The sequence below is a fragment of the Orcinus orca genome, chromosome 6, assembly GCF_937001465.1.
Source record: "Orcinus orca chromosome 6, mOrcOrc1.1, whole genome shotgun sequence".
In the NCBI taxonomy this organism is placed as follows: Eukaryota; Metazoa; Chordata; class Mammalia; order Artiodactyla; family Delphinidae; genus Orcinus; species Orcinus orca.
The window spans coordinates 72,348,441-72,362,082 of NC_064564.1; the positions used below are offsets into that span (position 1 = coordinate 72,348,441).

Here is a 13,642-nt window from a genome sequence, read left to right on the forward strand (position 1 = left end):
TTTTTGGTAAGATGTGGCTTGGTATAGAGAAGAGAGAGGAAAGAGAATCCTTCACTTACTGTCAGCTCTGAATGTCTCTGTTCTGTGTCACAACTTCTTTCTCCGTAAAGTGTGAGAGACGCTGGTTTCACTGCTATCTCACTGGGGTTTGTCAAGTCTGAGAACTGAGGACAGAATACCACAGAGTCCTGGGAAGGGCTCAGAAAATTGCTCCATTAACCTAGGATATAATTTTACAGAGAGCTCTTCCCGCTCACAGCTTTTGAGTGTAATTAACCTCATCAAATACTAGTGATTTTATAATTCTATTAGAAAGTTTTCAAAACCCTTATAAAGAGTTAGAAACATAATAGTAATTAGCTTCCTTTCTAAACATCTGTTATAAGCTGCACCAGGAATACATGACAGAGAAGAAACAGAACTGATGGAGAGTGCTAAGGATCCTGAGTTTGAGAACTATCTTTGTCAAATAATTGGGTGACTCTCAGAAAATAATTTAACCTCTCTGGGCTCGAGTTGCCTCATCTATAAAATAGGTAGAGAGATTGGGATTATTCAGTATTTTTTAAGCCTGGCTGAACAGTAGATTAACCGGGCTAACTTTTAAAACACTTTGGGGACTTCCCTGGTGGTGCAGTGCTTAAGCATCTGCCTGCCAATGCAGGGGACACGGGTTCTAGCCCTGGTCTGGGAAGATCCCACATGCCACGGAGCAACTAAGCCTGTGCACCACAACTACTGAGCCTGTGCTCTAGAGCCTGTGAGCGAAAACTACTGAGGCCGCAGGCCACAACTACTGAAGTCTGTGCATCTAGAGCCTGTGCTCTGCAACAAGAGAAGCCACCGCAATGAGAAGCCCGCGCACCGCAAAGAACAGTAGCCCCTGTTCACCGCAACTAGAGAAAACCTGCACACAACAACAAAGACCCAATGCAGTCAAAAATAAATAAATAAAATAAATAAATAAAACACTTTGGATGTCCAGGTTCTATATCAGACCAATGAAGAAGACTCTCTGGGAATGACTCCTGGGCATGGGCATTGGCAGTAGCCCCACAGGTTACTGTGAGCCTCCAAGTAGAGAACCACTGCATTGATCCCTCAAGGGTCATTGGTGATCAAAGTCCTGTGACATCATGCTGTACTGTCTATGTGGTAACAGAGATATATATGTGAGATATGGTTCTCACATAGCCCACCACATTTTAATAATGAGTCCCTTTTCTCCAACTGTATCTTCTACCAAACTATGGCAGATTCTGCCTCAAATTGTGTCCAGATCACATCAGCATTTTGAAGACCTAAGTGCTTTATTTCGGGCTGTCTTGAGGGGAAAAGTTAATGTTATATCTTATTTTTTAAAAAATTAATGAAGGTCAAAGTTAATCTGCCCTCTAGAATTTTTTGACCACTTTGTTAAAAATCATTTCAACTTTCAAATATTCTTGTCAGGAGAAGGGGACCAAAGACATATTAAGTTAGTTGACCTGTTTCACTTCAGTCTTGGTGAATATTTAACCATGGCTTCCCCATCTAAAGACTGGCACTCTTTAACAGACAGTAGTTGCTGATTTTTCCCTTTGATGAACTGCATGTCGGTTTGCTAGAGAGAACAAGAGGTAAAGAAGGCACAGGTTGGCACAAAATGACTGTCCTGCCTGATAAAACAAGTCATCTGTCCTATGGATAACTCCACCCCTTTGTCTAGACAGGAGAATCAGAATAATTCAAGGCCAAGTATCCAAAGCGGACAAAATGCTCATTGTGCCTAGATGAACAGTGGGGACTCCCACTTGTTAAATATTGGGTTGTAATAAAAAAGAAAAAGTGGTCCTCATTTGGCAGGTTAAGACTCAGAAACAAAGGCTTCCCCTTGAAGTGACTGCTCTGAGACCACCTAGGGCAGGCAAGACCTAGCCTCAGTGCCAGCTTCATGGTCATGCCACCAGCCCAGTCACACTGCTCAGAAGGGCAGTGTTCAGGGTTTAATGTTCTGCACTTGCTGCCTTGAAATTCCTGACAAATTTACCCTTGAATCCGTGTTTTGTAAGTGAAGGCTGATGGGACAGTGGGGCATGTGCAGAGGGCCTGGAGCCTCGGCTCACACGTCATTCACAGTCGCACGTCCTACCTCCTGCTGCCTCGCCAGAATGGGATTTCATTCATACCCGTTCCTGCCTTTAGTATCCCTGCCAGCCTAGCCTCCCCTCCCCAGCCCTGCCTGGGGCAGCTGACAGGGCCGTGTTCCATCATTACCCTCCATCTCTGGCTGGGACCTGGGTGCAGGCAAGGGCAAGGGCAGGGGCAGGGTCGGGCATGTGGCCTGTAGCACTGGAGGGCAGGGTAAGGATGTCCTTGCCTTGGCCTGGCAGTGCCGCAGTGGGTGTTGTGGGCAACTTTGTGGGGAGCCTCCCCCACTGGACACTGAGCACCCCCAGTGTGGAGATGGCAATCCATTGACAGGTTGGGGCTGCAGTCATGGGAAAGGGGCATGGATTTCCCTACCCCTGCTGAGGGCCTACATTTTCATTTTATACTGGGCTCCACAAATCATGTAGTTGACCTTGCCTAACCTGACTGCCAACAGACAGCTCTGGGCTGGACAGAGCTATGTGGGGCCTGGGGAGGGCTGTCAAGGTTCAATGTCCTAATGTGTTCACTCTTCTGGAACAGAGTGAAAGATCTAGCTGTCTCTTCAAGTTTTTCCTCTACTGTTAGATACCATAATATACACATATCATATAGTAGCTGTGTGACATAGAGAAAATTACTTAACTTTTCTGTACCTTAGTATGTTATTCTGTCATGCAGGAATAATAATGCTAGTGTCATAAACATGAAATATACAAACACAGATAAGTACTTGGCACAGTGCTGGGCACATAGTAGATGTTTAATAAGTTTTAGTTGCCATTATTATTGCGACTGTCATTATTATTTGCTACAGACCCTGAAAACAGTTGCAAAAGTATCTTGATTGATACTTTGAAGGACACATGTTCTAGTAAATTTATTTGGAGATTCAATCTCCAGGGTTCTTAAAAATTTCAAATTCACTAGAAATTTTTAGGAGGGGAAAAATTTCAGGTAGAAGAAAATTGTATAATGAGAAGGAATCTTGGCTTTGTCCATCATAAAAGGCACAAATGCCACACCTACAGTAGCTGTCTAATTTTTGAAGTCTACAGTGAGTAAAGTAGAGAGGATACCAGGTAACAGCTCATTTTCCATTTTGCTAGAATAAGTGGATACAGGAGGTTGACTCAATGCAGAAGTCAAAGAGTATAATGTGGTGGTTTACAAGCCACATGTCTCCAGTCACTGATGAACTGGTGTCCACAGTGGTAGCCTCCAATTAGTGACTGTCACTAACACCAGTGTATGCAGCCTGGTACTCCTGTGGAAATATGTTAACATATCTTTGGATTCCTAGGAAGTAAACAAAGCTGCTTCACTGTGCCATTACTATGATTTTCATAAATATATTGAGCACTAGCTGTATACCAGTGATTTTATATTCTCTCTAATCCTTGTAACCATCTCATAAGGAAAACATGCCCACTTTATAAATAAGAAATCTTGAGGCTCAGCTAAGTTAATTGGTTTAGCCAAGACTTTTTTTTTGCGGTACACGGGCCTCTCACTGTTGTGGCCTCTCCCGTTGCGGAGCACAGGCTCCGGACACGCAGGCTCAGCAGCCATGGCTCACGGGCCCAGCTGCTCCGTGGCATGTGGGATCTTCCTGGACCAGGGCACGAACCCGTGTCCCCTGCATTGGCAGGCGGACTCTCAACCACTGCGCCACTAGGGAAGCCCTAACCAAGACTTTTTAACTGGCGGAGAGAGTGAGTGTTTAGACACAGTTCTATATGACTTCAAGATTATGCATTTTATTTTAATTGATTGCAAAGCCTCTCCTGTAACTATAGTAAGTGAACACTTAGTGGAAGTGATAACATAGCAAACATTAATTTAGCTTTAACACCAGGTACTCTTCTAAGCACTTAATATATATTGACTCACTTAATCCTTGCTACAGCCCTATAAAGCAGGAATTACTATCCTCATTTTGCAGATGAGTAAACTAAGGCACTGGGAAGTTAAATAAACTGGGCCAGATTTTAAACCAGTAAGTGACAGGCCAGACTATAAACAAAGCAATGTGGCTTCAGATTCGGGGCTTAAGAACTAGGTGAAGAAATCAGAACTTCTTGAATTATTATTATTTTTAAAATTTTTTTAAGGAATTCCTTTATTTTTATTATTTATTTATTTATTTTTGGCTGTGTTGGGTCTTTGTTTCTGTGCAAGGTCTTTCTCTAGTTGCGGCAAGCGGGGGCCACTCTTCATCGTGCTGCGTGGGCCTCTCACTATCGCGGCCTCTCTTGTTGTGGAGCACAGGCTCCAGACGCGCAGGCTCAGTAGTTGTGGCTCACGGGCCTAGTTGCTCCGTGGCATGTGGGATCTTCCCAGACCAGGGCTCGAACCCGTGTCCCCTGCATTGGCAGTTAGATTCTCAACCACTGCGCCACCAGGGAAGCCCCTCTTGAATTATTTCAAAGGGTTAACTGAAAAATTATGACTTGACTTTCTAAAATAATATACCAAGATATGCACCCAAATGTATGTCCTTCAGAGTATTAATCAAAATATTTTTAAAAATTTTCAAAGCCTGAAGCAAACAATAATGATGATAGTAGTACAAATAGCAGTTAAAATTAATTTTACATCTATTATGTGTCCTGGCACTGTGTCAGATGACTTACATATGCTATCTATTTAACATTTATAATGGTAGTATTATTATTCCTAGATAACAATAAATTACTGAGGCCCAGAGAATTTAATTGATGTTTCTCATGTCACACAGCAAATATATGATGGTTCTGGGATAATCTTAGACTGTCTGCATCCAAAACCCACATTCTTCACTTCCAAACTAGTACTTCATTCTTTCAGAATTTTTAGTGGTGGAAAACTTTATCTTCTGAGAACAGACCTGATTTTTAAAAACTAGCAGAAGCCGTTTGTGACAAAGCCCTAAGTTTTTTGAATTTTAGGTACTCGGGATTAACTTCTGATCAAAAACATCATTTGAAGAAAATACAGAGTGCTTTTCTCTCATGATCTATAAATTGTCTGAAAGCAGTCCCCAAAACTTGTTCTGTGCACTCGTGCATCACGGTAATTAGAATCTCCCTAGGTGATGACTTTGGAGGAATGCTCTACTTAAGACCAAATTTATGCTCTATATTTGACAGACACTGCATATTAATGAAGGAAATAATGGCTAAAATGGGCTTGTGGCACCATGCTTACAGGCATCATTTAAGCACCCTATGAAGTCACTGGGTATACTACTCTATAATGATTATTGACCACTAAACCACTTCTTCATCTGCAGCACTTTTCTTATAGGGAGAACTTTCGTGACTTTTAATTAATGCACGGTTCCAGAGGATCCACACTGCATATGGTTCAATCTCATACTGTGAATGGGGACTGTATTGAATTGGGAACCCTTAAGGATCTTGTGTGGGCATATCCAACTCTTAAGTGGATGAGGAAGTTACCAAATCTTCATTTCCCTTGGTTCTGTCCAGGTCAAGACTACCTAACCCTTTCTTTGTTTTCCCCAGGCCTTTCTGGGGGTTGCACATAGCATCCTCCTTTTCAGTATATTGCTCAGAATTAATTTTCTTAGGGAAGAACTGTGAGAATAGCTTGGTCAGCTATTCTTGGTGAAGAAAATACTGCAGTGGGAAGGGGGGGATGGGGGAAAGGGGAGAGAAGAGGAAAGAGACAAGAGAGGTGGCTTTATTGCACATTTTTAGACTGTAACTGGTGTGAAGTGACTTCCCCTGCATTTTGCAGTATGCTTCTCTAAGAAAAATTTCCTCTCCAAACTCAGAAAGCTCCATGGCATGCCTGAGAACAGTCATCTCCAACTGCTCCACCCTCAACTAACTCTCTCTCTCTCAAAAGTTAGAAGCAAGCTTGTTGGAATACAGCATTTCTAGAATTTCCAAAAACACATGGTAGACTTTTCTCCTGGCAATATCTGTCAGCCAAGTAGAGAGAGGTCCATGATGAAAGCTAAAATTTAGAAGCAACAGGGCTTCCCTGGTGGCACAGTGGTTGAGAGTCCACCTGCCAATGCAGGGGACACAGGTTTGTGCCCCGGTCCGGGAAGATCCCACATGCCACGGAGCGGCTGGGCCCGTGAGCCATGGCCGCTGAGCCTGCACGTCCGGAGCCTGTGCTCCGCAGTGGGAGAGGCCACAGCAGTGAGAGGCCTGCGTACCGCAAAAAAAAAAAAAAAAAAATTTAGAAGCAACAACTCTTAGAAGTAAAATTTGTATACTTCCTAATGTCTCCTTTCCAAAAAAAAAAAAAAATGCTTTTCATATGGAGCTGTTCTATTGAGAACATTATTGAACGCAGCTGCTTGAAGAAAAAGCACTCAATTTGGATGACAAGATCTCTGTTAGAACAGGGAAGGAAATAGTCTGGGATGATAATTTCTACCTTGAATTGAGAGAAATGCTAGTTACGAACAGAATGAAACAGAGACCTAAAGTTAAGATATTTTTTACCAAAGGAGTTAGAAAAACATGTCTCAATGGATGAGACCCAGAAAATAAAATAATGAACAGTGGATAACTGTAGATAGCTACTTGTTATTATTATTAAAAACAAGAGTCACTGTGTCTGATCTCATACTAATCATTTCAAAAATCCTGAGAGGAAGGTTTGCCCCATTTGACAGAGGAAGAGCAGAGAGGCACAGGAGCAATGCAGTTAGAGCAGGTCACCCAGCCAGGGACTGGCAAAGCTGGGATTCGGCCCAAAGACTAAATCTCCAGCTCTTCACCATTCCTTTGCAGGACCTGAGATAGAATTTGAGAAGTGACTGAATGGTTTCTGATTACCATGGCTTTGTTGGAATGGCCGCCTCCTTGGAACTCAATGGTCCCAAAAGCATCTGTGGGGCTGAGTTGAGTGTGCTTGCTGATGGACCACTTCTCAGACTGGATGTCATTTCGGGAGAGGCGACTTTCATTTTTCTCATTCTGAAGAACTGAGATACTGGGAGTGAGGCCGACATGCTGGCCTATTAAACGCCCGCAGCAACACCTATAACATAAGAGGTCAAAGTGAACCCCTTGTATTAGTGACAACTGTAATACACACTGAAGGCAACCTGCTGGAGAAACCTACAAACCGTAGCAAGCCAGCGAGTCAGTTTTCAGGTGGAAACCATAATGTGGCCATACCTGGCAAATGGTGAACTCGGGATTTACTTGACATACATTTCTTTTCTTTTCTGGCCCCTCCACATTTTCCTCTAGCTGTATAGGCTGTAACATGCCTCCCATCCTTCTGCACCTACCACCTTTCACACCTGCCACATTGTTCAGGATTGGAACGAAAAGAACGAATGCCATGTAGATTTTTCTACTTCTCACTCCTCCCATCTATCAAATCTTGCACGAAGGACACTGAACAGCTTTGAGGGAAGAATTTTAACAGGTACATTTAAATAAGGACTCTCAATCATATGTGAGTCACAACCTAACTTGTCTTTTCCCAATTGACACTCTCTGTCATATATCCAATTCTGAGAATGAAGATCTGCAGCTGAAGTGTTGTTGAAGAAACAATGAAAAAATTATTCACAAGGTATTTGAAAACAAAATTCACCCCTCATATCATGAAAATGTCCTTCATACTTTACTACTAGCACTGTTATGACTATTAGCAATAATACTGATACAGAGCTATCATTTATTAAATACTAACAATGTGACATTCATTTTATGAGTAAAATATTATAGTTTTGAAGGTTAGGTAATTTGTTCAAGGTTATACAGCTGGTCTATAGATTCCAGAGTCTATATTTTAAACTACTCCATTTTACTGCCTTTTCATAAGGGCATTTCCAGACATTCATATGTTACTTTATCCCAAATGCTTTCCACCTTATATACTGTTGATCTTCAGGAAGGTAAGTAGAATATTGGATAGAAATCTATCCAGTGATTGGATAGAAATCTGAAGGTCTGCAGTCTAATTAGTAATCTGCTAGGAGTATTTCCTTTAAAAGTCTCTTTTTCACTGTAGCAGAACATTTTGGTAAAAAGTAAGCATTTTGATGAAATGCTGGAAAGGGAAAACCAGTAACCACACTAAATATATATATATATGTATATGCGTATATCTATATATCCCATTCATATATTTTATTTATATATATATATATATATATATATATATATATCCCATTCCTATAGACAGTGATGAATTCCCTTCCCTATGGTGTAGCTTTTATTTTGTACAGGCTCTCAGACAATTAACTGCAGGCATGGCATATTACATGGTGTGTATATATGAGATTGCTTCAAAGATGTCCAGCAACAATTAAAAAATGATCTTTTAACATCTGTTCTCTTGCAATGGATAGTGACTGCTATCATATTTTTGTTCCCATAATTGCTACTTCAAGTTCTTGCTACATTATAGAGACAGCAAGATTACCTATGGGGGTCTTTGGTGCTGGGTATGATGTGAACACATTCTCTTTTATAAAACGCTCTTTCTATCCAGGACTTCTGAGCCTGAAAAAAAACAACAAAAAAAGAAGAAGAAAGGTGAACACAACCTTTAAGCATTTTTGACTAGAAAGCAAAATTTCATAATCACTTAAGAGACTAGTGTATCATAAACTGAATTGAAATTGTGGTTACTTCACACATAAACACTGCATATAACAAAATCAATTATTACCAGAATCTGCTGGTTAGGTTATTTAACATTATAATATGAGAGTTAAAGGAAATGACCATAATAAAAAATGTTAGTAATGAAACTATATACAAGTTCATAGTGACTTTTGAAGAACAGAAAAATAATGCTATTTACGGAGAAAATGAAAGCCACAGAGCAGGATGTTTATAACCCTTTAGTTAACAAGTATTCAGTGGTAGGAAGAAATATATCTAAAGAAGCACATGGTTTTCATGGCTAACACTTCCATTATATTTTCCTTATAGAAAGAGAGAAAAACGGTGAGGAAATTACATAATTCGAGCCCTAATCCATCACCATGTTTTTACTAAAATCCAAATTAGCAATGCTTGAATATGGAGGGGAAGAAAGGAAATGGAAACATAGGAAGATAAATGTCTTCATCACAGTCCAAAATTTCACAGGTAATGCCTTTGGAAGGAAGATACCACATTTTTTGGCAACTGACATGCCTTTCAGCATAGCAAACATGGCTTCTTAGAATGAACACTGTTGGGACTGTCCACCCAGAAGCCTGGCCACTGAGATTGGGCTCCCAGAAGGATAAAGGAAGTTTCAACAAACTGTACCATCTTTGTTCCAAAGCAGTGTCCATCCTTCATCCCTTAACCCCTTTTTTTAGCAGGATTTGAAACAGTAAAGGAGCCTCCTACGAAATCCAGTAAGCTACTCAGAAGATTCCTTCTCTAAGCGCGTGTTTAAGACAGAAGTTGCTAGAGTAACATGTAATGTTATATCTACAAGGTATCGTCTTCTCTCTAACCCAGCATCAGGACCAAATTCCTACTTTTAAAATATACAGACCAAAGTGCAACTAAGCTGTTTACCTGGCCTGTCCCAGTGACCAGTGTTAACTGTTACAAGCCCCTGCTTGTTGGCTGTAATTGATATTGACTCTGCCAGGGACCCAAATGTCTGTATAAGTTGTGCTAAGGTCTGGTTTGCCCTCAACCCCTTAATATTGCACCTGCCTCCTCTCTCACAGTGGAGTCTATGCAAGCATGTAGCACAGAAGGAAGTAGTTGTCTTATATTCATGACAAAGCACATTTTAAAAGTAGCAACGCGGGGGATGCTTGAGGGATACAAAGGACCTGCATCCTGTTTCAGTCATGGTTACAATCAGGTTGCATAATTTCTGAGTGTATAAACATTGTCCAAGTGAAAAGGAGCACCCACCCTGCCACAGAGATCCCTGGGTCCAGGTGGCCCTCTGCCCCCTCACACCACAAAACTAACATTTGCAGTCATTTGTCATCTGGGCATGGAAAAAGCCCCAGTGTCTATTCTTAAAGATTTTTCTTCTCAAATACATAGGAAAAACTAGTGGGTTCATCTTTGCAGCAGAAATGAGCTTAGCAGCATAGATAACCAGTCTTTATCTTCGTAAAAAGCCTGTAAGTTAAACTATTCATAGGCTGTGATTTTTCCTAGAAACTGAATACTTTCTTTGATAACATCTCTTGGCAGATAGATGGTAAAAATATTCCTCACTGGACATCTGAAACCAACTTTTCCTTCACCTTGGGGAGCAGAAAACGGAGAGCATACTTTCCCTTTTTTTGTGGCCCACGATCTGGGAATTTCAGGGAGTGCTGATCAATACTCATTGAGAGAAAGCAGGAATGGCAGTATCATGTGTAGACAATGACGTTTGCAGTTAGAAAATGTTGTCGTGAATGGGATTCTGCAGCTCGGACAAAGTCGTATAATTTCTCTGATCCTTGGTTTTCCTCATCTATAAAATGGGCACAAACATAATGCCTGACACAGAGTTGTTATCATTATTTAGGTACCAAGTTTTCACCTCAAGAACAGGGACCAGTCCTAGGTTGGTCTGGTACTACAAGTTCAGATAAAGGGTTAGATGATATTCCTATGAAACTGCTGTAGCAGATCTGACCTAAATTGATTTCACTTTGCACTGGAGATGATATGCTCCCAGAAGGCCTGGCTGGCCACAAACAAGGTATACAGAAAAGTTATTTAACTTTCCTGAGCTTTTTCTATAACATGAGGGTACCACAGCTACTTTGGAGAGTTGTTGTATTAATCAAAGCAAATGATTCAGAGAAAGCACCTGGCACATAGTAGGCACTCGGTAGTTAATAACAATGCTTAACCTTTATTACGGGTTCATCATGTACCTGGAATTGCGCTGTATACGTATTATCTCCATGGAGCCACACAAGAAGCCCATGAGGGAAGTACTACTATTATGTCCATTTTACCAATGAAAAAATTGAGTCAGAGATGCAGCAGATTAGAAGACAGAGTTTGAACGTGAGCAGTCTGACTCCAGAGTTCACACTCTTACCCACTCTACTCAACTGCCTCTCCAAATTAGGTGTTATTGGTATTAAATACCCTAGATCTGGGCAGTGCCATCTGGGCTTGCCTGGGAGTGCCTTCTAGAGGCATGTCTGGGAACCAGTTCATACCTGCACCTTTCCCCTCCTTATTTCCCCCTTCCAGTCCCCACAAGTGGAGTAATGAACACTCTGCTCTCTGTTCCTCTCTCCTTGGGGCCAAGGATAGAGGTGGGACATTAGGCAGACATCAGAATATAAGAAAGACGTAAAAGAAGGGGGGGGGGATCATTATAATGGCTACCCCAAAGAAGTGTAATCACACAGGACTCCCAACTTGAGAATCTGGGGGCCGCAACAAATAGATTAGACTTTTCAAGGGCACCTCCATTATTTCTCTCACTCATGGATCCTGGTTTCAACTTGGAAGGCCCTGGAAGGTGTGTAATAAGAATGACTGCATATGGATTGCCAACTTGTTTGTTAGTCTTTAAGTAATCTGACTTATGTGCAGTTTAGCAACTTAATTACCTTCTCAAAGGTGAAAAGCTACCTCACTGTCAGCAAAGGGATTGAGGATCAGTTTTTATTTCTTATTATTAGCAAACTAACAGTTTCTCTTGCAAAAGCATAGAAAATTTGAGGGGGGAAAATGTAAAAAAATCTTTCCATCATTCATAATTGAGTTGGATTCTCTTTTTGAGAAGAAAAGCATAATATATAACAGGAAGAGTGCACGTATAGCACATGAATTAGGAATTCTACCAAATATCATGCACAATTTACTATGATTTATTGTGGGCTTTGCTTTATTGTGCTTTTATTCAGTCTTCAGTGTGGATGGATATTAGATTTTTAAAATCATTTTCTTGGAGAAGGCATATTTGATGTATAATCATGATTTAACTTGTTCCCTAAACTAATTCCCTTTTCTTTTGTTCAAAGGCTTTGAACTACTCTGTGTGAAGCTTTATACTTGGTTGCAACATCCAGCTAAGTTAGCACAGAATGGCTAACCTTATTGTTAGAAAGAATGAAGCAGTTTTGACATGCCATATTTCTAGCTGACCCTTTAATTCTCTTCTAACGCAAAACTTCAGCAGCATGCCTTAAAATCTCTTCTTTCTAAACATGCTTTGGAGGGCTCATGTACTCTTAGAAAAGGTGGCTTCTATCAGCTCTTAGAAAATCACTTTTCTAAAGGTAGAACAGTCACATCACCATGACTGAATTTGTGAAGGGCTATTTTCTTTCTTGTCTTTCTGCATTATCAGTCATGTGTGATGTGTAATAGGGAACTGTTTTTCAAAGGCTAATAATTAAAGGACATCTTATTCAAAACAAAAATGAGGACATTCACATTTCAAGAAAAGTATAATAATAACTCTCAAAGAATAAAGTACGTATGAATTTTGAAAGTCAAATATACAGTCAATAAAGCATCAAAATAATTGGAACTGAAAAGAGAAAAAAATATTGTTTCATTTAACCAGGTTTCAACTCTTTTTCACAAAGACTCTGCTACAAACGTTAGTCTCTCAAACTTCTTTGACTCTTCTTACCACCCACTCCCCATTAGCTACAGAATTAAGACCTTCTCCGCGCAACAATGATTTACAAGTACTTACACAGAGTATGTATTAAATCTGTCTACAGAAAGTCTCAGAAACTGCTACTGCAATCTACCCTTTAGCAGGGCAACTTAACAGGACACCAATCCAGTCCAGTAATTGCAAAATTAGAAAAAAAGGAGTCCACTAACTTTATAGGAACAAATAAAGCAAAACTTTACTACATCCCTCATTTTGAGACTCTCAGGTTTAAAAGGTACACTCTGCCCTAAGCAGAACAAAACACCAAAGACCCCAAGGTACTGAATGCCTGTGTTCATTTTTACCTTTTGCTTTCCCTCAACATCTCCCTGGCATTCCCTGGGTCTTCCTCTAGATCCCCAGATCCAGTATTGGGAAGTTGAACAAGAAGAAAATGAGCTGAAATCATTTTACCTGAGCATTGACTCTGGGTGGTGGCAAAGGCAGTCCCACGAGCGGCTCTTGTTGCTTTCATTTTGCTGTGTCTGGGGCTGGTCATCCCGTTAATAATGCTCTTATGACCGCCCACTGGAAAAAAAGTCACTTGCCCGGCTCTTCCCCCAAGAGACGTTTCAAGTAAGCAATGAATTTGGGCAGATTAGCCCCTTGGAATGTGCTGCTTTGGGATTAGCCTCACTAAGAATCCCATGGACATTCCCTCGCAGCCCTCAAACACTGCTTGATTTGAACATCTAATCTGACGCCAGAAGAAAAACAAATCCCCGGAGAGATCGGATTTAACTGGCACAAGTCCTGACAGGCTCTCCCCCCTTTTCTTTTTCCATTTTCAGAGAGAAGGCTTGTGAAAGTGTGATAAGGTGTTCTGAGTTCTGAAAAGTTCAACTTTGGAAAGCAAATCCTTCTAAAGAAACAGTATATTAATGCTCCGAGTGGTTTGAACACACAAGCGGCATTGTTCATTCCTTCCCAAAGG

The 13,642-nt window shown here is 40.9% G+C and overlaps 1 protein-coding gene across 11 annotated transcripts in view; it reads right to left on the reverse strand.

Annotated features, from left to right (window-relative positions):
* The window catches only part of TRPM3 (transient receptor potential cation channel subfamily M member 3), a 536,370-nt gene that overhangs the window by 260,702 nt on the left and 262,026 nt on the right, over nt 1–13,642 (reverse strand). For 9 of the 11 annotated variants that reach the window (XM_049710919.1, XM_012535433.3, XM_004276399.3 and 6 more), the window contains 2 exons: nt 8,539–8,618; nt 6,933–7,137 (listed from right to left, as the gene is read on the reverse strand). In XM_049710919.1, coding sequence (XP_049566876.1) covers nt 6,933–7,137; nt 8,539–8,618 — 285 coding nt within the window. Of the gene's footprint in view, nt 1–6,932; nt 7,138–8,538; nt 8,619–13,122; nt 13,370–13,642 lie in introns of those variants that run through there. The other 2 variants (XM_004276406.3, XM_033440189.2) reach the window with 2 other exon arrangements.